The sequence below is a fragment of the Lissotriton helveticus genome, chromosome 1_2 (genome assembly GCF_964261635.1).
Source record: "Lissotriton helveticus chromosome 1_2, aLisHel1.1, whole genome shotgun sequence".
Classification (NCBI taxonomy): Eukaryota; Metazoa; Chordata; class Amphibia; order Caudata; family Salamandridae; genus Lissotriton; species Lissotriton helveticus.
In genome coordinates this window covers 106,156,738-106,183,591 of record NC_136058.1, presented here as the reverse complement: position 1 = coordinate 106,183,591, position 26,854 = coordinate 106,156,738, and the positions used below count along the sequence as shown (strand labels likewise).

At 44.1% G+C, this 26,854-nt stretch overlaps 1 protein-coding gene across 8 annotated transcripts in view; it reads left to right on the top strand.

Moving 5' to 3' along the window:
- The window catches only part of PATJ (PATJ crumbs cell polarity complex component), a 1,530,963-nt gene that overhangs the window by 110,842 nt on the left and 1,393,267 nt on the right, over positions 1-26,854 (top strand). For all 8 annotated transcript variants that reach the window (XM_078669616.1, XM_078669595.1, XM_078669605.1 and 5 more), the window contains exons 6-7: positions 11,394-11,592; positions 14,006-14,134. In XM_078669616.1, the coding sequence (XP_078525742.1) occupies positions 11,394-11,592; positions 14,006-14,134 (328 nt within the window). The remainder of the gene's footprint in view (positions 1-11,393; positions 11,593-14,005; positions 14,135-26,854) is intronic.

The following is a 26,854-nucleotide window of genomic DNA, read 5'->3' as shown; positions in this document are numbered from 1 at the left end:
TCCAGAACAACGCTCCGCAGAACACTCGTATACAGACTGCCAGGCCCCTGCTCTCTGTTCACCAACTTCATTGCCGACCTCATCGCACCTCCACAGACTACATACTACACAGGGACCTGAACTTCCACCTGGACAACCACAACAACCCAACATCACTGCCCCCCTAGAGAACCTCAGCAACTTAGGACTGAAGCAACTTGTCTCTGCCCCCGCTCACAGAGTGAGAGACACCCTCGACCCCGCCTTTGCAGGAGGAAACAGCATCTTCTTCAGCCACACCACGCAACTGGTCTGGATGGACCACCACTGCATCTATTTCCCCTTTAGTAAATCTACCGCACAAAAGCACACACGCTGACTCCCATGCAGAATTTGGAACAAAGTCCCAGAAGAACACCTTACCTTCGCCCTCACCTGCACTGCATTCCCAACTACAACAGACTCCAATAACGCGGCAAGCAACCTCCACCAATGGATCGCCAACTGCGCCAACACACTCTCCCCCCCTCCAGAACACCACAAGACTAAACAACAAGAAAGCTAACTGGTTCACCACGGCACCTCAAGAATCCAAGTGCTCCTGCTGATGCCTGGAGAAGACTAGGAGAAACAGCAAAGCCCCACCTACAAAACAGCCCCCACGGCACACCACCAACTCATCAAATCCACAAACAAGAACTTCCTTCAAGACAAAATCCTCTCCAACGCCCACAACTCCAAGGAACTCTTCGCCATCATACAGGATTTTGCCAAACCCAACAGCGAAACAGCTGACGTCAACCATTACGCCCGAGCTACGTCGAACCATCAACTGCTCCCTTGAGACCGCCACATTCCCCGACAACCGGAACTGCGCCAAAGTCAACCCCCTCCTAAAGAAACCCTCCGCACACCCGACGGACCTCAAGAACTTCATGCCTATCTCACTGCTTCCTTTCGCAGCCAAGGTCATCGAAAAGTCCCTCAACACCCACCTAGCACACTTCATTAAAGCCAACAACATCCTAGATACCTCTAAATCCAGATTCCGCAGCAACCCCAGCACCAAAACCGCCCTCCTCTCCGCTACAGACGACATCCGCGCCCTCCTCGACCAAGGTCAAATGCCAGACCTCATCCTTCTGGACCTATCAGTAGCCTTCGACACCATCTCCCACCGCACGCTAGCCACCAGAGTCCACGACTCTGGCATCCAAGGAAAGACCCTAGACTGGTAACGCTCATTCCTCACAAACAGAACACAGAGAATAAAACTCCCACCCTTCCTCTCAGAACCGACAGAGATCAGATGCGGAGTACCCCAAGGATCCTCCCTCAGCCCCACCCTCATGAACGTCTACATGCCCCCCTCGCAACCATTGTCAGAAACTATGGGCTCAACATTGTCTCCTATGCAGATGCCACCCAGCTCATCCTCTCCCTCACCAAGGAACCCGAGATTACCAGACACAACTTCCAAGAAGGGAAGAAAGCCTTCGCAATCAGGATGAAGAACAGCTGCCTGAAACTCAACTCTGAGAAAACAGAAGTCCTCATCCTCTGCTCCAACCCCTCCGCATGGGATGACACCTGGTGACCCCCTGCCCTCAGAAACCTACCCACCCAGATGAACCATGCTCGTAAACTCAGCATCATACTGTACTCATCGCTCACTATGAATCGCCGTCTCCTCCGCGTGCTTCCACACCCTCCGCAAACTATGTAAGCCATTCAAGTGGATCCACCCCCCACCCGACTCCAGGAAAACGGTCACTCACCCTCTCGTCACCAGCAGACTGGACTACAGCAATGCCCTCTATGCTGAAATCAACAAAAAACTCCTCTCTAAACTCCAACCCATCCAGAACGCCGCAGCCAAACTAATCCTCGATATCCCAGGGCACAACCACAACACCCAAAACTTTTGCGACCTCCACTGTCTACCCATCGAAAGGTAGCCATGGTTCAGTAGTTCCTATTTGGAACTGTGAATAGAAGAGTCTGTCGGCCTCCAAAACCTGTGGCACACAGAACGCTCTCCTCTGCCTTCCTTCCTCTGGCAGATCCTACCTGCACCAGAGAGTCATTGCACCCGACTCTTCCTCCTACTGGACAGTTACACCTCCTGCAGGTTTGGCAGGTTCATTCCCAGTTTCAGTAGGGATCCTAACTTCTACTCAGAGGAGCAACTTCTAACCAGCATTGCAAGACTTCTGTGATGTTCCCTCATTGCTAGGAAGCTGGCTATCTGGCACCCACCATCTCTGGTCACACAGCAGTCTTCTGAATATTCTGTGGAGAAGTCACTTCCTTGGTAAAAGAGACCTTGGAACCAGAACAAAAAGTGGATTCTCTGTCTGCACTTTCTTAACCGTTTTCTGGTGGTTTTCTTTTCAAGTGTCCTTTCCAGGCTGCTGTCTGGACACAGCTTTTGTGTAAAGTGATCCTTCTTACTCCAAGGTAGACTCAAGTCTGGAGTATCCAGAACGGAGGCAAAGCGAGGTGTGAGCTTTCTGCACCTGACTATCATCATACATTTTGAATAGTGGTCAGTGGAAAGATAAATGTCTGGCCATACCCAAGGGTTCTCTTACACCTTGAACAACAGAGGCTACACTCCAATGCTTCTTCTCACCATATACCAAATGGGAGTGCCTCATAAAGACTAATCAGTAGCCCCTCTACGAAAGCCTAATCGAACTACTAAAGCAGACTTGAATCTATCTTCCTACTCCATTGTCAAGGTATCCTCCCTACAACTTCAGGAAGGATAGCAGTACACTTCTAGTGTCTGGGAAAGTAACCTCCCCTCCATCTTGTGCACAAGACCAGGACAGGGGCTTCAAAATGGAACCCTCAGGCCTACATTACTTTGAGATACATCTACACAAAGTGCATTGTAGTGTAGTTGCTATATTCCCAATAGGCTCTGCTCATTGCAATAATATATCCTATAGATTAGACGTAGGACTGAGGTTGACTAGGTCTCTATCGAATATACTAAACTTAATAGTGAGTGCCAGCTAGCTCAGAGGTCACTTGAAACTTTCTCGAATTCACAAAAAGGGATTAGTTTCTGACATCTGCATAAACATGACAACTTTGTTTCCCAAGAATAAGAAATATATACATAGAGTCGCGGAAACAATAGAAAAGTATTTCACTTAGTCAATCGTGCATGCTTCGTTTCAACAGAGATTGTAGAGAAATAGAGAGACAGGCTTTTTCAATAAAAAGGTTTATTGAACAGTCTTCTTTCTTATGCAAGAGAAGTGAACTGCTACAATAGTTAGGCAGACTGCAAAGTATAATGCGTACAGTGAGAATAGTATTATAAAATAATACTGTAAAAGCATTGTATGGTTTCTAAGCCATATACAAATACATACATAAATAACATTGACTAGAAATACTCAACTGGTGCTTCTAAATACGCCTACCCCAATGTACCTAACCTAAGTCTAGTACGCGGTAGGAAGTAAGTATGCCGTAGCACAGGTTTAGTTGTTTTTGACAAGAATCTACCAAAGGTTTCTCTAGGTTCTAATCAGCTCCATACCTTGGTTTAGAATGAAGGAGGTCTGGTATCTCTATCTCAGGACTCGATTTCCCAACACCCCGCAAGGGGAGCTTGGAAACACTGGAGCTGGATTCTCGGCGAGAGAAAGGCAGCCTCTTGATCAGTGCGTCAGCTGGAGGGTTGGCTTCCTTCTGCACTTGCTGCAGCGAGCTGCGTCGGGCAAGTAGATAGTCGAACTGCTCCGAACCACCGTAGTTTGCTATAGGAAGTGAAGGTATATTTATACCTTTAAGGTATTTAGGAATGCCATAGGTTAACGTACAGTCGGGCATAATAACGTCAAAGTACATGAAAGTACATGAGTTCTTGGACAAATCAAAATTCAAGCAAGGGGAAATTCCCTAACTGCTTAAGCCGATTTTCCGAGAAACCGTTGTGGTGTTTGGTACGAGTGGAAGTAGCCGTGCCTGGATTTGATCTACATGGGCTATGTCTAAATAAGGGATTGATTTCTATGCCTATATAAGGGTAATGTGAATTGTACCTATATAAGGGCATGAATCGGGAAAATTCACTCGGAGCTCTAAACACCACACAACCGCATGTACTGTGCCGGAAATGTACACAAACCACATACACTTGAAATGGTAGTTGTAGGATCTGGTTAGCGCATAGTAGTGGAACTTTAAGTAAGTAGACCAATAAGCCATCACTCCAGTGCTCTAGACAAAAAGTCTGGCTAAAACTATGTGTTTGCAAAACATGGTATATTCCCACTACTGCAGTATGCACTAAATCTATGACATAGACAGGAGTCTACTGTCAGTGGAATGAAGATGATACTTGGTGCGCCCTTCTAAGACAGAGTACAAGTCGAGGACCTCACCACAATATCAAGGGACAGGCTTAGGCTGCTGCACACACACAAGATTAGTGTAAGGCAAAGACCAAAAACCAAGATAACATATACACAAAGTTGGGCACTCAAGTCAGGCGAGCAGGACTTTACAACATGCAAGGATCATTCTCAACCCAATATGGCTACACAGAGAGGCCCAGGAATACTTCAAGAACTCTGACAGCTTTGGATTTCCTGGAAAATTAGTACTCCAAAGCTACCGAAGCAGAATTTCCACAATGTGGAAAATCCCACGTGGGTAAATGAAACTTAGTAGTGCATTTCCTTTTTTCTCATCCATGGAGAAAATGTTTCCCTGTGGAGAAGCTCACGCTTCTATTATTTCTTTAAACACTGGAGTGAATTCTCCTTTGCATCTTTGAAAGGAATTTGCTATGGTGTTACACTGCCTGCCAGATGTATGTGAAAACCTACAGAATTATGTGATTGTGATTCTTTTTTCAGTGCTGCAGAGAGCTCCATACAGTAGAGCTCATTATCCTGTACCTTACTCGAGGTGTGTAAGTGCAGATATTTCACAGGCCCCAGACCACCGTACAAAGGTAAGAGCCCATCAGTCTTGATTCTGAGTCCGTATGCTTAACTTTCAAAGTCAGTTTTCACATTTAGCTATACTGCCCCTTCTCTTGCCACTGGGCATGGCTCTGCCAGTGCTGTTCGTAGGTGATCACTCGTTGCTGTAGCATCCACGTCTCTCCTTGTAATAGTGCTGCTTGATAACCAGGAGAGTAGGTATAATGCATTCACCATTTGTCAATCAATCAGGATGTATACAGTGCAGCTAATCAACCTATAGGGTATCCAGGCGCTGTGGGTAAGCAACCAAAGATTTCGTTCAGTAATGACTGACCAGTGGTGTAGCAAGGCTGCCAGGGACCTTGCGGGTGCTGTTGGCTCTGTCACACACGTGTGCCCGGTGCTGTCACAGTACTGATGGTTTCACCCCTGAATCTGACTCCTGTACTTGGCTCTGTTGGCTGAACTTAAGTCAGTGTGCACAGCCTCAACATCAGTTTTTGCTTCTTAGTGGCTTTCCACCTTGCTCATCATTCCGGTTTAGGGAACAGCAAGGATAACCCTCAGATCAACATAAAGAACTAGTAAGAACAGAAGCAAGTCTACCCAATCCATTATTTGTAAATGTTAAACCGATTACATGTTTCAACAATTTTATGAAAACAAACAATGTATGTCCTCCTATCCACCTAATTCATGTTCGAGGATTCAGCAGATTTTTAACAACGAATAATGAATGTTCTTCTATCATTAAAGCAGAACAATGTTTTAGACATTCTAGCTGCATATTTAGTTGTTATAATGTGTCTATTTATTGCTAATTTAACTCCTGAAAATGTTTAGTTACACCTGATGCCACGTCCTCAGTCCTACAAATACATATTTTTTTTAAATAGCAGCAACATAGACCGTCATAGGCCTATGTTAAATTCTGTTTAAGAATTTGTTCTAATATTCACTTTTTCAGGAATAATGTTTTAATTCTGAAAATTAGAAAACAAAACATTTATAGGTTTAGGAATGTCAAATTATGGCAAAAATACTATTTTCTCACAGTAGTGCCAGGCTACTGTGTGCACACAAGTCTGACCCCACATCAATAAGCAACGTTTAATTTAAATCCGAAAACAACCTCGTGCTGGGAAAAGGAAGGAGACATTCGCAACGGATTCCCTGCCTCGAAATGCAAACGAACACCTATAGGAACACTAGATGGCAGCCATCACATGTTCTAACAAAAGAAGCCAAGAAGCACATTGTCTCTGACTCTGATTGTTCTAGTCAACATCCTGATGCCCTGTTATCGGAGCGCCAAGCCTCACTTACAACCTTTCAACTCCCTGCTGCGTTCCGTGATCCGCCGTCAAACAAAAATTCAAACTTACCCGAGGGAAAGTCTTGGAAAAGGTATGTGACCGAACCAATCATGTCAGAAGAAGACCCCAGCCCACTGCACCACTCCGTATTGAATAAAACTTCCATCTGTGATTGATTTGTTAGGTCTTACTCAATGACCAAGGCATATAGATCTCGGACTAATGCTGCCTGGGAGAAGTTACAATGATAATCAAAACTCTAGCCACAATACATTACGTACAATTTGAAAATTGTTGTCGTTTTGTAAGGTGTCGCCTTTACAGAAAAACAATCCCAGGAGTTGTCAGTAAAATAATTCAACCCCATGTCAATCCATACATCTGATCTGACGAAGAATATGTCTTCGGAATTGCCTGTAGTTAACATAATAACAACACGAGAGAGGAGGGCTACGCCTTTGATTCCGCTGGCACGTGCACAGTGACTGATACTGTCTTCGCCCTATTTTACCTGGTGAAGCAGATTAGGAAGGCCTAGCCACAGTTGAGCAATAAACTTCTGAGCAATGCGTCTACTACGATTGTAGGTGGGCTGTGACATACCTCGCGTTCTCCCCACTGCTCACAGAGGCTGGGCATCAGTGGTCTGTAGGCCTATTCTGGTTACTAAGAGGTGAGCCCTGGAAATATCTGCTATACGAGTCATACATCAAACCACGTAAAATATGATAAAGTGTCTTTGAAATCGAAAAAAGTGTATTTCTTTACCATGTGGAAGCTTCGACAGTAATACGCCACATTATAGCACTGCACCGAGAAGTGCTTATTAAAAGTGATCAATAGTTTTAAACATAAACCATAAGTAAACTGAGACAAGACAGTTGTCATGTAAACCCTGTAAGTGACCCAGATTTTTATAAAGCAATATTAGTCTATTAATTCAAACACCAGAGGTTTTTCTATGACTAATATTCTGAACTCACATATTTGAAAGTGCTTTTATACGCAATAATGACGAAAAAGAAGTTTTGGTGGTATAAAATATTTGTCTAAGATCGCACAATTTAAGTGGGGAAGTTGTGATTTATCTAGGTTTTCTGTTTTCACTTTGTCCATATCACCCAATTAAAAGGTATCTATTTGTCTTCCGATTTGTTAAGGCTTAGTTTTTACCTCGGTGGGTATTTTTCTGCACTTTCTATATAGCCCAACTCGACCTGAAGGGATAGGAGTGCTTTATGTGAGCACCCATTAGAAGGTCATATTCGTTTTTATAGGCACGCGGAGAGTAAGTGATTTGCCCAGAATCTCAGGATGATGAGCTGATGCTGAGACTTATACCTGTTCCCCAGTTCCAAAGCTATCGTCATACCGCCCCATCCATAGAGGATGGCAGGCAGAAGGCACATGAAAGCTCGGCTCGTTACGTGCTGGTGTTGCAATTGGACCTCGGGCTGAGCCAGGCTTCAGGCTCGAGACTGGCTCGAGATTTCAGTGGCTGGCCCACCTCTAGCTTTACTTCTTCATTTGAAGCAGAAGTGGATAGATGACGAATAAACACACCCCCTTGCCTTACTAGGCTCCTCTTCCCTTGGATCGAGCACCAATGATAAGCCGCAAAACAAGAACCATTGTACCTGTGGGCCCTGAGGTTGTACCGCTAGTGTCTTGTGTGGACCAAGTTGGGTCCGCTATTAAAATTATTGCATCATTTTACACGCTCAGGGTGCATGAGATGAAGTCTTAACTTCCTACAGGTTTGAAGTGGACATATCAGTGTAGAGTATTTAGGCCTCATGTTATCAGATCTCAGGGATTGTCTTCAGCAGCCTCTCTCTGATTGGGCGTGAGTAGTATTTGGGTCTGGCAGTGGCCCAGATCAAGCATTAGCCCTCACGCCAATGAACATTGACCTGTGACTCTGGCATAGTGATAGAATAGACATAGACTGCCAAGGGAACAATGTTGGCTATGGCCTTTAGAAGTGCAGTCACAGATAGATGCTTGTAAGTAGTGTTAAACCTGGTAAAGCCTCCCGTAGGCATCAAGGTCCTCCACATTTCATGTTGCTGCTTCCAACTTCTGAGTGGCCACCTGTAAAAGTTGTGAACCCGCATCCGGACTGGTGTCTCCATTCTTTGGGGGATGAATGTTTGTGGTTACAAAATTCATTATTGTCTCAATTTGGCTCGCCTTTTGCCTGCCCCTGTTTTGATCAGTTGCCAACCTCCATGTGACTTGGTAGAGCAAGCTTGTCTTGTGCTCAGGTAGTTGAGGGTTAGCTGGGCACGATCGTGTGTGTGTGTGTGTGTGTGTGTGTGTGTGTGTCTGTGTCTGTGTCTGTGTGTATGTCTGTCTGTCTGTGTGTCTGTGTGTCTGTCTGTCTGTCTGTGTGTCTGTCTGTGTGTCTGTCTGTCTGTCTGTCTGTGTGTCTGTCTGTGTGTCTGTCTGTGTGTCTGTCTGTGTGTCTGTCTGTGTGTCTGTCTGTGTGTCTGTCTGTGTGTCTGTCTGTCTGTGTGTCTGTCTGTCTGTGTGTCTGTCTGTCTGTGTGTCTGTCTGTCTGTCTGTCTGTCTGTCTGTCTGTCTGTCTGTGTGTCTGTCTGTCTGTGTGTCTGTCTGTCTGTGTGTCTGTCTGTCTGTCTGTCTGTCTGTCTGTCTGTCTGTGTGTCTGTGTGTCTGTGTGTCTGTGTGTCTGTCTGTCTGTGTGTCTGTCTGTCTGTGTGTCTGTCTGTCTGTCTGTCTGTGTGTCTGTCTGTGTGTCTGTCTGTGTGTCTGTCTGTGTGTCTGTCTGTGTGTCTGTCTGTGTGTCTGTCTGTGTGTCTGTCTGTGTGTCTGTCTGTGTGTCTGTCTGTGTGTCTGTCTGTGTGTCTGTCTGTGTGTCTGTCTGTGTGTCTGTCTGTGTGTCTGTCTGTGTGTCTGTCTGTGTGTCTGTCTGTGTGTCTGTCTGTGTGTCTGTCTGTGTGTCTGTCTGTGTGTCTGTCTGTGTGTCTGTCTGTGTGTCTGTCTGTGTGTCTGTCTGTGTGTCTGTCTGTGTGTCTGTCTGTGTGTCTGTCTGTGTGTCCGTCTGTGTGTCCGTCTGTGTGTCCGTCTGTGTCCAAACAACGTTAATCCTTGAATCAACGAAAAGAGCCGCCACGGTGGGACAAAGGATGGGGACTCATTAGGTAATCACCTACAGAAGAGCAACAAACTTAAAAGACCAATTGGTCCATAGTCATCTCCAAAGTAACAAACTCAAAAATATCTGGCTAAAAACACAAGGATTCGTAAAATGTTATAATTGTAAAGTGTGTGAGATCGCCAAAACAAACAAAAGAATTAACAATGGCAAACAAGAAAACCTGGAAAATAAAAGAACTTATAACTTGCAAAAGCCAGTATACGGTCTACATGATAGAATGTCCATGTAAGTTAAGGTACATAGGTAGTACCATATGTGAACTAAAAATACGAATCCTACAGCATGTCCGCGCAACAGTCAATAAGGACAGAAATAACGTGGTAGCCAAACACATGGAGAGCAACCATGACGGAAATTGGAAACTTTTAAAATTTTTGGGTCTGGAAACTATGTCCCTGTCTGATCGAGGTGGCCACCGGGAAAAACTTTTAAGACAAAAAGAGTCACGTCACATCTTGAATTTTCGGCCCCCCCCCCCCCCTCTTTTTTCTGATAACAAACTGAGACTATACAGTCCACTGGAGGACAGTAGGGAACTAATTAAGAGACAATACTACGGTTAAAATGTCCACTGGAGGGCTAAATGGCACATGTTGTATATATTTTATAATTGCACACGTAGTTTTATTGGTATGAATAATCGGACGGGGGTTTTGTCAATACCAATGCAAAAATATGATGAAATCAGGTAAACTATATGGCCCACTGGAGGGCTTTACTAAATCAAACAGATTGTATATACTGTATATATTGCTAACGTAGTTTCATTGGTATGATTAAACGGATGGGGGTTCTCTTAATACCAATGTAAAAACATGATGGGAACAAGGTATACTACATTATCCAGAATGCCCTGCAGGTTAACACACAGGAAGTGTGGGAATCACATGATTTTGGGTAGCATGGGTAATTTAAACAATGCACCGTCAAAGTAAAAATTAACCGTGATCAAGGTAAATGTGACTACCGAAACGCGTTGGTTTTCTGTGCAATTATATTTAATAAATACATGCTTTGCAGAGGAAAAGTGGCGGCTCTTTTCATTGATTCGAGGATTAACGTTGTTTGGATTTATGGGCGGCTTGGTTCGGCCGTGGGAGCAACGCACCGCTAAGCAGCGCCATCACGGGGGAAAATAGAACCACCGAGATATATATATATATATATATATATATATATATATATATATATATACATACACACACACACACACACACACACACACACACACACACACACACTCACTCACTCACTCACTCACTCACTCACTCACTCACTCACTCACTCACTCACTCACTCACTCACTCTCTCTCTTGGTAGATCAAGCAAGCAGAAAACATGACACAGGAAGGTCCACAACTGCCCGCTTACAAAGTGTGCAACAAGATGGTGGTCTAAAAGAAAAGGTTTGAGTAGTAATGCAACATGCCCCTATATCATGTGCTGCAGCATTGCCGCTCCTACACTCAGCAGCTTGCCAGGGAAACATCTTCCCCCTGAAAGGGGTCCAACTTCAGTACCGCCATGCACCTTTCCGCTAACACTTGCCCATGCCGCTGCGGCTCACATGCCAGTCCACTCAAGTGCCTGGGCCATTTACAAACTTAACAGGCGAATGCAGACCCCTCATGATGTGGGGTTGGGATTCTCCACACCCCATGCCCTCAACATAAGGACCAAATCATAGATCTTTCTATCTGAGCCTTGGCCGAACAGTTTGGGAATATATGTATGTTTCTGTAATTGTCAGCCATATAGCTATGTTTCTGTAATTGCCCGCCTTATATGTATGTTTCTGTAATTGTCACAAATGAGAGAGTAGTACTGGTTGAACAGGTAGGTGAAAACGAAAGTAGTGACAATAAGTATGTTTTACATGGCACTGTGGCTCTAAATGTCTGCTTATCAGTACTCTATGTTACATTTACACTTACCATTTTTTCCTCTCCATTTGTTATCCAGGGATGGGAGACTGAAAGAGCATGACCACATATTGGCCATTAGCGGAACTCCTGTAGATCAGAATATTTCTCATCAGCAGGCCATTGCATTGCTCCAACAATCTACAGGATCCATACATTTGGTGGTTGCAAGGGGACATGGTTACCGAAATAGCACAACTGCTTCCAGCATTTCAGGTGGCATTACATCTCCTGAAACTGTAAGTGCATTACATTTGAAGCCCACTCTTTACAACATTTCTTAGGGTTCGCTGCCTGCAATCTTGTGTTTTTTTCTGTGAACATCCAGATAGGGTAGAATTATCCTTTTTATTTAGTTTTGAGCAAGGCAAATCCGCCATCCGAATCCAAAAGTATGAGGGCTTGAAACAGCAGTTCTCATGAGGTACACTTGCATGAATACAAGGCATTTTCCAGTAGTCTACTCCCTAAATTGTCCAATGTAAAATAATTGGCAAACAATGCATGCTTTTACTCTGCATGCCATTACATCGAAAATGGTTTGCTGTAGGGGGATAAGGTGTTGGATTTAACTCCAACACCTTCCCTAATGTTGCACAGACTGGAGTTGGAATAGTAAATTATACTATTCCAAACTCCAGCACACCCCAGACAGCAAGTCGGAGTGAAAAATTGCATTGCAAGGGGTAAAAGCATGCATTGTAATGTCATACAACCAAAATAATCCAGCAATCCCACCCATTATGGAGAAGGTTGTAATAGATGTGCTTCGAAGACACGACCAGGCACGGGTGGGGATATTGTTTTAGAACTCAAATCTTCTAACGCTTGAACAGTTCACTGATCGAGGCACTAGCACCTTGTTAGATATTAGTATATATCATAGGCTATATAATGCAGTAGGAGCCAAGAACCTGCAAAACTGATCCCACTTATACGCAGGGGAGCGAGGATGGGTGAGTACATTGTATAGATGGTTTGCGGACAACAGATGTGATGTGACGACACCAGTTCTGGGAAAATGGGCGATTGACCTAGAAGAACAAGGGATGGAAGATAAATAGTCTTACTGCTGTGCACTGACCGCACGCACGACTGTCCTCCAATTAATTCTGGTGCCGTTTTGTTGGGTCACTATAGTAATAACATGTACATCTGGTTTGTTATCTAGATTTATAAATATGATCAAAACTGCTGCTCCAAGGGTAACGTATTACAACGTGAAGGTAAAAAAAGAACAGAAAAAGGGTATAGGTCAGGGAATGAGGAAGCTGGAGAAGAAAATACATAACATGTAATTGGGAAAGTTGCCTGGAAAACAGGCAGCTTTTTATGGGTTGGGGGGTATCTGCCTGTCTGCCTTACGCTCTACATAAGCCCCACCATGTCCAACAATGTATGGAGAAAAGCTGCTACCTGAAGGAGGTAAATATAGAAGGGTGCCAGCATGTAAGCTTAAGCCCCTTCAGGAGAGTATTAGCGACAACTCACCTATGAAGGGGATTACATTACTGCGTGATCCCTTCGAACATAGAGCCGTTGTGTATCATATCCTTGTGATATAGATGACACTAGAGCAATCACTCAAAAGGTTACTAGAGGTGCTAAAGGAATATCAGGCTTCTGGATTAATCTTAAGAAATCTGAGTATCTGTTCCTATTTGGAAACCTCTAGTGGGAGAGTTGCAGATGCTCACGCCTTTTCAGTGGACGATTGAGGTTATTCACTTTTTGGGAATTAAATTAACCCTAAAAACTTCGACTCTGGCTGCTGTGAATATTTCATCCCAGAGATTAAGGTGATCATCTCATCCTAGAGTAATCACATGCTATGCTGGGTGGGATGTATTTAAGCCCTGAAAATGACGAGGCTGCCCAAAAATATTATGTATGTTTCAGGCCCTTCAGTGTTCCTTAAAGCTCTGTGATATCAAATGTCTGCAGAACCTCTGTTATTTATTCCTTTATTTGGAAGAGCGAAAGCGGAGTCTGAGGTGGAGACTCCTAGCAAGGAGGTGGTTTCAGTGTGCCCCACGTTCTGCACTAGTGCCAGGCTTCGCAAATTTAATTTATGATCGAAAGATTATGATAAAAAATAATACTGCTTCATAGATCAGAACTTGGCGACCTGCCCAATGGGGAAAGTCTCATTGGTCCCTAAGCGAAGAAAGCGTGTAGACAAAATACATGATCTCGAACTTGAGATTTTGGTGAGCACCAATGGGTTGAAGTAAGGCTGGACTAAAGTGGCCTTATTTTCTGAGATTCAGGCAAATGGATTTCATTCTACGGTACGATCTGAAGTAAAACACAAATAAACTATTACTATAAAGGGTTTATTGCAATACTTATTGATATAACTGGAAGAAGAATGATAAGTTACCCCAACACAGGTTTCATGTGCTTTGTATTGGACCAATGCAGTGGTGCAATAAACCTTCCTTATCATAGGATCAGAAAATGCTGCAGTGACCTGGGGAGCTTTGTTGATCAAAGTAAGCCATTAGAAGACACCTGGTGCAACATTGTATGATAGTTTTGTATGTTAAATGTTTCTAAAGTTATAGTGTACGCTATATTTTCTCATGCGTTGGATTTGAAACGTACATGTATACAAAAATGTTTGACGAAAATCTTTTTATTCCTCTTTAGATTCATTGGGGTCATGTTGAAGATATTGAGCTCGTTAATGATGGCTCAGGATTAGGATTTGGAATAGTGGGAGGAAAAACAAGTGGTGTAATCGTGCGAACTATTGTTCCTGGTGGATTAGCAGATCGGGTAATTTCTTTTTTTTTCTCATGCATTTTATGATCATTCCAACTCAATATCTAATTCATTGACCGGTATTCATTAAATTATTTCGAGTGTGTCTGTAATAAACCAGAGATCACAAAACTGATTGTATGCTACATTCTGATTTCAAGCTCACTAAATATCGTTTGTTTGTTATAAGGTAATTACCGGAATGCTTTTAAAGTGCTACAATTAATAAAATACGATCATATTTTATTAGAATTATATGATGAAATCTGAAGTAATACTGATTTTTATTACAGATTGTTCATGTTGTACCACTTCATGTTCAGAAATTAGCACGTAGTCTTTCCAAAAACTAAATTTTCTAAACGTCTTAGAAATTACTATGGAAAATGATTTACCCTCAATTTAAGGGTGTTACAAAGGAGCCCTGTAACCTGAAGAGGAAAACTGCTGTGCAAAGGTGCTGATAAACGTTAACATCGATCCACTCTTAACTACTATATCCAATCTATACTGACACAGGGTACAACATTGCACGTCATGTGCTATTTGTAAGTAAATATTTGAAATGAGAAGAACGCTCCTATTTTTGCCCCTTGCAGCATCTACGTTTTTGCATGAATGTTATCTTCATCAGTGTAGAGACAGAGCAGCTAAAAAACATTTTTACGGTAGATGCCAGCGCAGTGGTACAATTTCATTCCTACTTTTTTACCCATCACTTTTTGCTGCCTAGTCATTTTATGGCGTGTAACTGGTCAGTCTTCACTAATGGGACTGATGCTGAGTACAAATCTTCATAAGAGTTATGAAAGACCACAATCTTTCTGTACTTGCTGAAATAGTGTTTACAGTTTACCAGAACTGTCCATAACACAAAACTTTGTTAATTATGAACATTTATATAACATACATTTTCTGAGCACGGTGAGGCTTGGTCTTAACTACGCTCGACTGATGAGCTACCACAACTGAAGAATGGAGTATTCCATCACGAAAAGAGATTTATATCTACCAGAAGATGTTTCCTGATGAGACAAAGCGAAATCCTGTACTATTGTTCATCCTGCCTGTACACAATCTTTCATGCGAATATTGTTTTGTCTGCCAGTAAACCCAGACCTTGTACTGGAATTTATTTGTTTACATCACTGAGGAAGTTGGACCTTCATCGAAGATCACTTCTTGGTGGGAGGCTCTTCCTTCATAGTATCAAAACCAGGACATCAATGTATGTTCTCTTTATGCTGACCCAGCTCACCATGCAGATAATTTAAAGTCCCACCTCCTCCTCCTTGACAGGGCATATTTTGAAACCATTGTCCACAGATTGGTGAACTGGAAATTTCTATAGCACTTCTGTAGCTTACGAATTTTTCATCATAGTTCACAGTCTGTATTTGTGCATCACTACAGAATTAACATCAGTTGACACTACATTAAGAACGATTTCAATCTACCATTGCGCCAGGCATGTTTGTCCTCTATCTCTCCTCTTGTTTGTATTGTTCATCTAGCCTCTATCAAGGTATGTTCAACAAGACAAGATGAACAAAGTCAGCCTAAATGTACCAGTGGCAAAAATAATAATGTATATATTTTGAGACTGACATTTTGGTCAGGAATTTCCAAACACTTGAAAAATTCACAAAAACTCTTTTTATAGAATTAGTAATACTAAAACTGAGGTAATTTTGGCAATTTTTAGAACAATAAAATTGTAGACTTAGTTTCAGGAGATGGCGCCTTCTGCACCAGTTAGATATTTGGACATCTGGATGAGTGGAAAGCTAGAGGACATGTTTGAAATTAACTACAGAAAATAGTAGAAAAAAATTAAGCAGGATTTAAAGATGTGGCTACACATAACGTAGTCGCTAGTGGATAAATTAATACTGTGATCATACCATACTACCTAAAGAAGAGATCTTTTTAGATCACTAAAATCTTCAAACTTTGTGTACCTTTAGAGCTTGGTGGCTTAGCCCAGCCAATGTTTAAATGGTAATACTTGGCCGCCACAACTCCGTTTCTTAAGAAACCTATTGTCCAGCAAACTGATTGTTCCTTTTTTTTTTTGAAATATTGCATAAAATGATCGAGAAGGATCTCCTTGAATTTACCTAAAGTGTTGAGGGTTAGAAAACATTTATAAAGATGACGTAAGATAGTAAAAGCTCTATGCCAAATAAATTCCATTGGGCAAGAAAAACCAAAATAATCAGGGAGGAGGGATGTGCCCCATTGTAGTATTACACCTTAATGCCATTGGACAAATCTGTAAAAGTACAAAAGTTGAAAGGCGATGTGGGAATTAAATCAAGTATTCGATAAAAATGGTTCCTGCCCTTTTCACAGTTGGTAAATAGATTTGGCATAGAAAACAGGGCTTCTTCAATTACTTGCAGCTAAGATGCTATTTTAAAGGTAAAAAGAACAAGGAAAAAAACCTGTCTGATAACATTTTGTCAGATGGCTTTACATGAGGGGTTTATTACCATGTTAACTGATTTACACCAGCCATATCCCTCTAAAGTTAGAACAACATACGCCAAACAATGTCAACAACAGATGACCGAGTACTGTAAGTTCAAATTTAGGAAGAATCAAAAATGTTTGTTCTACTGATTGTATTACATCGTTTAATGGCTGAACAAGATCTTGTCTGATCTTGTCATCTTTGCTCAAGGTGCCATATGACTAAAGGGACTTGGAAATGTACGTTCTGGGTTTGCACGGGGGGGGAGGAATAGGAGTGAAGGTTTTGAGTTGTTTAAGAGAAGTAGAGAGTCAGGAAGCGGACAGTGAAGAACCTTTGGCTTGAAAAGAGCAGGGAAGCAAAGAACAGGATGGCAGGTCGGGCAAAATTGCCTTTTTTCAGATGTTCATTAATTGCTCAGAAATGAAAGGATGATACCCTTCCCAATATACAAAACTGTTACTGTAAAGGGAGAAAAGTTGTGGATTTTGAAGAGAACTGTTGTGAATGGTGGAGCTCAGGATGGAGGTTTAAAAGACCTGGGCACATTTCAAGACTGGGTCAATAATTTACAAAAAGATACATTAATAAAACGTGTAAAAATTGGGAAAATATGTGAAAGCCATGTTGAAGCTTAGAATATTGTTGCACGGTGGTAACGTTGTAATGTATCCACTCTCGATTTATAAAAATCTTTATGATGCTCCAATACAAAAACTAAAAAACTTTGCCAGGGCCAGAAGGTCTCGCTTTAATAGTTAACATATACACAGACAGGCAGGGACATAGGCTTTTTGCATGTATTAGAGCTATTTGTTTTGTCTTCTGGAATAAGCAGAATCAATTTCAGTTCAATTGTTCCTATATTTTTAGATAAAAACTTCATTGTTGGGAGACCGCCCTTACTAACTATTTAGATTTGAATTGGGAGGGGGGGACCTTGCCTACTCTACCAGGTGGAACGCCCTGAAAGCGGTAATCCGGGGCTAATGTATGGGCCTCACCTATGGGGTCCGGAAGCCGCTGCTCTGAGACCTTCACGAGGCAGAGGATGATCTCCTGTGCCAGCAAACGTTGTCGGATCCCGATGACTTGAATCAGGAGTCGGAACAGGCAGCCCGTTCTTGTGTGCATGACATCTTAGATCGTCTAGACAAATATACTCTTGGCCAATATAGGCAGCGTCTCCATAGAGAAGGAGACAAATCGGGCCGGATGTTGGCCTGGATTCTCAAACATGAGTTCACCCCGGAGAGGATCGTGGCCCTGAGGGGACCTACGGGAGGAATAGTACACTCAGAAGTGGGCATTCTCCGAGTCCTCCAATCCCACCTGCAAACAGTATACGCCGCGGATCCCACAGTCACCAAGGCCTCCTACCTCCCTTATCTGCAGGGGTTGACCCTCCAAGCCCTTCCGAGGGCAGCTGCGCAGGAATTGGATGAAATATTAACGCTCCGTGAGGTGTGTGCGGTGATAGCGTGCCTGCCGAGGGCTAAGTCCCCGGGGAGTAACGGCTTCCCCCCTGAATTCTACCAGACATTTGGGGATACTCTTGCCCGCACACTTAACACGTTGCTTACATCGCTACTCTGGGCAGGACGGCGTAGCAGGGTTGCCCTTCATACCATTGTTCGGAGCTGGGAGGAGGGAGGCCTGGAGTCGCCGAGATTTGAGTTGTACTACTACGCGGCACAATTATTGCCGGCTGCACGGTGGTTCGTGTACGCTGATAGTTGGGAGATGGGAGTTCTGGCCGGCAGAGCAGATGAGCGGACATTGCAGGTGGCATTGATGCGGGGTCGGGGAGCAGATGAGGACCTACCGTATGTGGTACGCCACAAAGCAGGGATCTGGCAGCGGTTTGTGGAAAAAATATTGCGACAAGCTCCCTTTCATAGGGAGCTACCGGTGTGGATCTTGGCCCCTATAGTTGCCATGGAAGAACACATGTCCTTTCGGGACTGGCGGGCGGGAGGCTGTGAGACCTTAGCTGACCTTTACCCCAATGAGATCTTCGTGTCCTTTGAACAGACTGAAGAGGCCTTCGGTCTGGGAGGGGGGCAATACTTACACTACCGGGGCCACCAGGATGTGGCGAGAGCGGCCTGGCCCCAATTCCCAGGAGCGCCCCTGCCGTCCCATACCCTGAACATCCTCCTTTCCTGTGGTAGAGGGCGTAGACTGATATCTTTGCTGTATTCAGCCATGCGACAGGATCCAACCCTGCCAGTCCCGCCCTCGTGGGGGGCTTGGGAGACAGACCTTGGGGCCGCCCTGGACCAGGGGCAGCGCAAGCGTATAGGGAACCTCGCACGTAAGGTATCATGCAATGCGCGGTTCAAACTGACACACTTCAATTTTATGCATCGCACCTATTTGACTCCTTGAAGCGTATTTCAGGTGATAGGGGGGACAACTGCCCCAGATGTGGGGTGGAGGGAGCGGGGTTCCTACACCTAGCTTGGGACTGCCCATTAGTTAGGAGCTTCTGGAAGGCGGTGGTGGACCGGATAAACACCGTAACTGGCCTTCGGATTGACCTGAACCTGCTTCACTGCTTATTAGCTTTGATCCCAAAGCCTAAGAAAAGTAACCTTTCCTACAAACTACTGCAATTAATGTTGGTGTTGGCGAGACGTAGGGTAGCGATCACCTGGATGGGGCGGAGGGCTCCTGAGGTGTCAGTCTGGCTTAGAGATGTCAGGGAGTGGTCTCTGGCCGAGGAGACGCATATGCAGCGTACATGCAGGGACGAGAAACTGCAGGACGATCTGCTCGCCTGGCGAGTCATGTGTGCTACGGGGCTGTCTCTCAGTGATTCAGATGGGACAAGTGCTGAATTATTTTCTTCGGAGGGGTCGGGGTCTGATGGGGAGAGAGGAGGGAGTGGGGCGGCTGGGTCTGTTCTGGTGTAGTGCTCGTTTGATTCCTCATATGCATCCCCTGTTGTTATCATGATTCTTTCATTCCTCATGGACTCAGCCTAACCTGTGATGTCTGTACCCAACAGTGCCGTAATGAGGTCATAGAACTGTATACACGTCTTGTATTATTGATGCCAATTGCAGGGGGAAATGTTCTAACATGTTGAAAAAATCAAAATAAAGTAAAAAAAAAAATACTTCATTGTAAATGCCACACATAAATAATATGAAATCACATTTTGCTGCACAGCATTGCACACTTTACATCATTAAAAAGTCTTCAGTTAAAAAGGGCTGTCAGAAACTAGTTAATTAGCTGGGGTGGATGGTCGGCCACTACAAGTGATAATGGCACTTTACTTGTTCGGTCCAGTAAAGGTTTCAACATTTTAGACATGAACCCACCCCTGGTAGCTAAGTCGCAGAGCAGACCGGCTTAACTCAAGAAAATGTTTATAGCATTTAGAATCATCAAAACTGGTAAAAAGTTGAAAACACAGCACAATAAAAATCCCACTCCAATATCCAAAAATAGATAATAGTTTAATTACAAAAATGACACCAAAAGATTAAACATCCAATATGGGGAAGTGGAAACATGAATTTTTAAAGTTTTATTTGAAATTGTGTTAAACATCAACTGTGGTCCTCTGATTGCGCTTGACCGGCACTCAAGAGGGATTTAAGGCCTGCCACAATGGAGCATGGCCAGATATTGAAACCAGGTTTTCCTTCTGAAATGGAAGTCAAAAATCCTCAGCAGGGCAAGGCAGCAGGCTGTGGCCGAGATGGGCTTGATAGCCGTTGGACGAAATCCTGTAGACTTGTGGCGGAAAAACTGCAAGTGGGGGAAATTCAAAATTCAAATGGAACGTCCCTTGCCGGCCTCATACATTTGGCCCTATTTATTTATGTATTTATTTATTTATTTTAAAAGTTTTATATAGCGCTGGCTAGACCCGGAGGTATCAGTGAAGATTTCTACCTTCAGACTTAGTCCCTTTTTTAAAACTTGGATTTCTCCAGCAGGGAAAGGCTAAAAATTGTAGCGGTACAGGACTCCACGAGGTGTGATACTTTCTCTGAGACATCGCACTGAAACAATTGCTGCTGCAGAAAAGCTCAGTGAGGGAGCAACATGTATCCTTGGCCCAGCAGCAACACACCTTTGTTGGAGAGACTTAGCAGGTTTGTCCCATTCCTCTGGAGGTCTTTGGATCTAAAGTGTTTCTAAGTCCTACGATTTTCAGGATGTTACATGCGACATTTGACACAGCCAAGGGTCCCAGGACCAGCACTTGGGGGTCAAGACTCAGTCTAGTAGAAGCCACCATCAGGGTCCAGTTGGGCCTAATCAGCTAGACTCTCAGGAAAAGTTCTCCTAGCAGCTTGATGTGTCACTGTAGGTTACCAGAAAGTCATCCAACTAACTCTGGTAGTCCTGTCCTAGATACAAGTGGGAGCAGGGCCAGCCTTTCAGGTCTCCTCACAGGTCTGAACAGCAGGTGCAGTCCTTTCGTCTTCTACAGGTCCAGTAATGTTCTGAAGGGGTGCCCAGTAGTGCCACATTTATGCCCGGCACTAGCCTGTGGGTGGGGGGGACTCCCGGCCCCTCCCTAGCCAATGGGGAAAATGTTTGAGGTAAACCTATCTGCTTTTGCAACAGTTCCTGTGTGCCTTACCGCAAATAATCCAGTCTCTACCTACATCCTATGTAGAGCTGCTGTGCCCCTCTCCAAGGAAGTTCAGGGCTCGACAAATCCACTCGCCCGCTCGCATTTGCGAGGGAGAATGGATGAGGACGAGCTATTTTTAGGTCCTACTCGCCCTTTCTGGCGAGTAGGAAGTCAAACTAACTTTTGTCCTCTGTCTTTGAAAACAGAGCAAAAGTGACAAGATAACACGATTTAAAGGCATTTTTATTGCTCACAAAGGGAATGAGCAATAAAGATGCCTTTAAAACTTGTTATCGTGTCACTTTTGCTCCATTTTCAGAGACGGCGATCAAGTGGGTTGCAGTCAGGTCGAGGGGATTTTCCATGGCACTAGACCTGCAGGACCAGTACCATTTTTCGGATTTGTCGAGCCCTGAAGTTAGTTCACACTTCATTGAGGGGCCTCATTAAGCAGCTCCTGGATGATAGTTGAAATCTCATTCAAATTGGCATTTGGAGGCTTCCCACAAGACAAAGGTAGCTTTCTGAAAATACCTGTTTTAAAATATGTATTACAAATATGACTTTAACAGTGAATTGGGCTTGTTATAAATATTTTACAAAGTCCAAGAATTAACTTTGTAGCAATTTCCTAGCCGAAGATAACATATTTTAATTTAATATTATATTCCAATGCTTTCCTATGGAACATGTAACTGTGCTACGGTGAAAATACCTTGTGATGCCTTTGCATTGCAACAGCATTTCCTATTAAATTTAATTTATATGACATTCTACGAGAGGCCAAACATCCTTCCACAAGAACATCTTAACGCCTTCAAGTTGAAGAAGTTCTGCAGTTGGTGCTTTCAGGACAACCATGATCCCTCCAGATACCAGGAAGTGGTGATGATTTGTTATTGCTGCCTCTAGCAACTTTCATCCCTTTAGAGACACCTTGCAGCAATCGCTGCCTATAGGAAATCTCATCATTCACAAACTCTTTCTTGACAATGCCAGTGATTAAGATTTCTTACAGGGTATTAGTAAAAGTCTTCACTCCCAATAGATCCCATTCTTCAACTTGAGAACTGAATGTAGTGCTTCCCAAGTTAATGGATCCTCCCTTTGAGCCCATTCATAAACCTTCATTAGAACATACTACCTGGAAGACTGTGTTATTCTTAGCTATTGCTTCAGCCGGTAGAGTGAAATTCAGCCTTTATGTACCCAGGAGCCTTACACAGTCTTTCATGAAAATAGAGTGGTGTTTCAAACTCATCCCAGTTTTCTTCCAAAGTGTTCTCTGACTTTCATGTCGACCAAAATAAATCTCTAACAACCTTCTTCCCAAATCCTTCAACTTTTGCGGAAAGATACGCTGGTGTAAAAAGGGTTTTGAAATTCTACCTAGGTAACAAATGAGATAAGGCAGTCAGATCTATTTGTGCATTATGGGCCTGTAAGGGTAGGTATACCCAGAAGAAAACATTCTGTTTCTAGATGGATAATATTGTGCATCTCTAAGTCTTATATACTGGCAAACAAGCCACTTCCTGGTAGGCCTAAACCACATTTCACAAGAGAAAATGCCGGGACAGTGTTTTTTTAAGGAGTATGTCTATTTCAGAGCTATGAAAAGCCTCCACCTGGAGATCTCTGCATACATTCACAAGACACTATTGTCTGAATTGGACTTGCTAGTATATTCAGTGCTGATAACTGTTGATGAGGATCCCCATGGAGAGAAGGATGAGTTACTGACCTATAATCCTACTTTCAGGTGAATCCTCATTATAGTCACAGGCAACCCACCCACCTCCCTGGACAAGAAGGGATACAGGGTTTTCTTCCATTCTGCTACGCTCAGTTTCTTTCAATAAAAATGGAACTGATTTTTCACCTCTAGAGCATGTTGGGGTACAGTGAGGCACTTAAATGGATAGGGGCAGTTTTTGTATGCATTTGCATCACAGCCTTTCTGCTAACCTTGTCATCCATTCTAATTTGGTTTAGAGGTTTTAAAAGATTTTGCCTAGTCAATTTTGTTTATGTAGTGACTGTTTTAGTAAATGTGAAACTTTTTAGATAAGAACATTTTTTGGGGGTTTAATTTTAGAATTTCTGATAGTCTGAAAACGTAATTATTTTCATTATAGTGGCATTCCTTTCTTCAGACATGCATTATGCAGGTGAACATATGTACATGTTTATAAAAATTTGCTTTTAAAGTGTTGCCGGATCACACAAGTGGGTGGGACTATTCACTGCTTATCACTCTGATCAGGATTCCCCTGTAACAGAACTAGAACTGTGGGTAGGTAACTTTTCTGATAGATCCTTCTACCTGCGGATCTCCACCTCTAGAACAATCCCAGGCGTCAGACTGAATACTTCAAAGCTCTCACGTCGCCAGTAGGGTGCACTGGCTTCATATCGATGTCGAAGTGATGTCATCAAAGCCATATAACGCTGTCCATGGCACGTTAGTTCCCTTTTTTTCCCTTTTTCCCTTTTTTCCTTTTTTCCACTCTTCGGACTTTCCTCACATAAAAAATATACATAGTGCAGTACCATGTCCACTCTTAAAATATTCGAGTTCAACCCTGTGGGAAATTTGAGGTACAGATGTCCATAACCCACCCCAATGTGGTTTGTCTTTGGTGCCTGGCGTCGGACCACACTCTTGGCCTGTGCTTCGTGTCAAAGTATGCACCTCAAGGCCAATAATGAGCGTTAAATGAAGCTCTTCGTGGCTATGGCCATGGATGACCGTTGGCGCCACAAGTGTTAGAGGTATGCTCCAGGTCCCCATCTTCAAGGGGTTAAACTAGGAAGCATAAGAAGATTAAGAAACACTCCAAAGGTAAGTCATCTTGTCGCTCTGCATCACACATAGGGCCTTCGTTCTTGGAGCTGGAGTTAGTCGACTTGACCCTGGTGGTTCCCCCTCTGAGCGGCCCGCTCTGGCGACTCCACTGGATCGGGTCCCAGATTGGCCTCAGACCTTCCCAAACACCTTCACTGCCTGAAATTCTGGTGCCAGCATTTCTTGAGTTTCCAGCACCTGGTTCAGACCCAGCAGCGTTCCTAACATTATGTATTCAGTTTTATTAAGGGCCACCTGTTCCATACATATTCCAAATATTTATGCCTTTGGCTCTGATGCTTCCCAGCACTATACCAATGGATCCAGTGCAGATGCCAAATTGCTTCAACCCGGCTCTCCGAAATACGATGTTGCAGCCCTTGACCATGTGAACGAAGCCACAGTTGCTTCTGCCTCCTCCACCTCTGGCTCTGGACATGGCTCCACCGATGCTGCAGCCTGACACCGCTCCACAGAACTGATCCCGTAGGGATGCCCAGCGTCGCCCAGAGAAAGAGGAGTATAGAAATCAACTCCATGACATTTTTATAACAGACTCAGACCCTCTAAACCTGTACGCTTATGGTAGATATCTGAGATGAGGCTCAGGAATTTCAAGGTCTCCCTTCTACCAGAGGTCTATATACATCTCCAGAACTGGCTGTGGATTTCCCCACTGGTACACCAATACCTGATTTTCATTCCCTTCATAAAGTTATGTTTAATGCTACAGAGGTGTTGAACCTGCAGCTTTCAACAACAGAAACCAAGACCAGTGTACTCACCAAGGTCCTCCTGCCATCCGCTCATTCCTCAGAACCTCTCCTCCTTTTTAACGAGGTCTTTCTGGAGTCTGTCTTGGCAGTGTGTGAAAACTTTCTTCCACCCCAGTGGTCAACAGGCTCGTAGCCCGTCTCTACCACCCCACTCCGGGCGATCTGCCCTTCATATCAGCCTCCCTTTGCTGGAGAATCTGGTCTTAGAAACTTCCTGCCCCACAGGCCAATCAGCAGGAGCCTTTCAAAGAGGCTCCTCTAGTAGGCAATCAAATACTTCCACATCCCTATCCTGCAGTCACACCAAAGTACTTGCGATATGTGGTGGGTTCCATGTACTACCAAATTGTGGTACTTCACTTTGAAGTGAAGACTCGAAATGCCAAAGTCAAGAAGGTGATGGCAGTGGTGGCAGACCATCTCAGACTGTAGGGCATCCAAATATTTCCATATGTGGATGACTGGCTGATCAAAGCTCGCCAGAGGAGGTGCGATGTATTCTGCGATCCACAGCATTCGCACTGTTCGACCTGGGCTTTTCAGTCAGTGAGCCCAAATCACACCTGTGGCCCTCCCAACGACTCCAGTTCATAAGGGCAGTACTGGACGCCACCCTTCTCCATGCCTTTCCTCCACCCCAAAGGGTTCAATGACCATCAAGAAATTATTCCATTGAGGCACAAGCGTTCCGGTTCTGAGGATTCTCTTTTGCTAGGTCTGCTGGCTTCCTGGATTCTCGTAGTCACACATACATGTTGGCACATGAGTGCCCTGCAGTGATGCCTCCGCAGGCAGTGGCTACAAAACAGGGAAGTCCCCAACTATGCGGCAGAAGTGGTTTGGTGGGGGATTGAGGCAAACCTGAACTGTGGGATAGCCTGCACTCCCCTTCCGATCGTGACTATGGTGGTGACTGATGCCACCACCCTAGGGTGAGGGCCCATCTAAAGGATCTGGAGATCAGATGCTTCTGGTCTCCAGATGAACAGGCTGGGGCTCAAGGGGATCCTCCTCTTCATCCGAGATCGGTCTACAAAGTTATTGATGAACAACACAACAGTGATGTAGTATGTCAACAGACAAGGAGAAGTAAGGTCTGACCTCCTTTGCCTGGAAGTATTGAGTCTTGGGCACACTGCCTACGTATCTGGCTCACCGCTACTTGCCTAGTGGAGTCTGTAAAGGCTGAAGCTGATGGCCTGAGCCGGCGTTCTCATGCAGACCATGACTGGAGTCTTCTACCAGAGGTAGTCCACGACATTTTTGCCCAGTGGGGCACTCCTGAGGTGAACTTGTTCACCTCCTCGGAAAATGCTCAGTGCTGGCAGTTCTGCAACCACCAGAATCCATTGAGGGCAGCCTCAAGGGACGCATTTCAGTAAAGTTGGAACTGTCAGCTGCATTATGCGGTCCACCCCCCTACCCTTGATTCTCTGGATTGTCAGGAAGAATCTCCAAAACCAAGCCAAACTCTTTTTAATGTCCCAGATTGGCAAAGGACGGCGTGCTATTCAGACCTTCTGAATTTCTCCACAGGCCCCCTACTGCATCTACCATTCAGGTCTGACATTCTCTCCCATTCAGAGGAAATTATCCCCCCCCCAATCTCTGAGGCCTCCAAGCTAAATGCTTGAAGATTGAGTGGGGCCACCTGAGTTAATTTCAGCTACCACCAGAAGTGATAGACGTCATTTTGTTAGCTAATCGCCCCTCCACCAAATTTGTTTACTCAAGCAGATGGAGCAACTTTGTTGCATGGTGTGCATACAATATGGTGGCTCCTTGGCATGGCAGGCTGTCTCAGGTCTTCCAATACCGACTTTCTCTTGCTCAGAAATGTTGTTCAATAGGCACTGTCTGGGGATATCTAGTTATTTTGGCTGCATTCTTTTGTCTGCCAGATCACCTGTCCCTTTTTAAGATCCCCTTTGTCATTAGTTTTTTTAAAGGCCTCCAATTGCCTTTGTTATGATCCAGTCGGACCTAAATTTAGTTTTTACTTTTCTTACAGGGACTCCATTTGAGCCCCTAT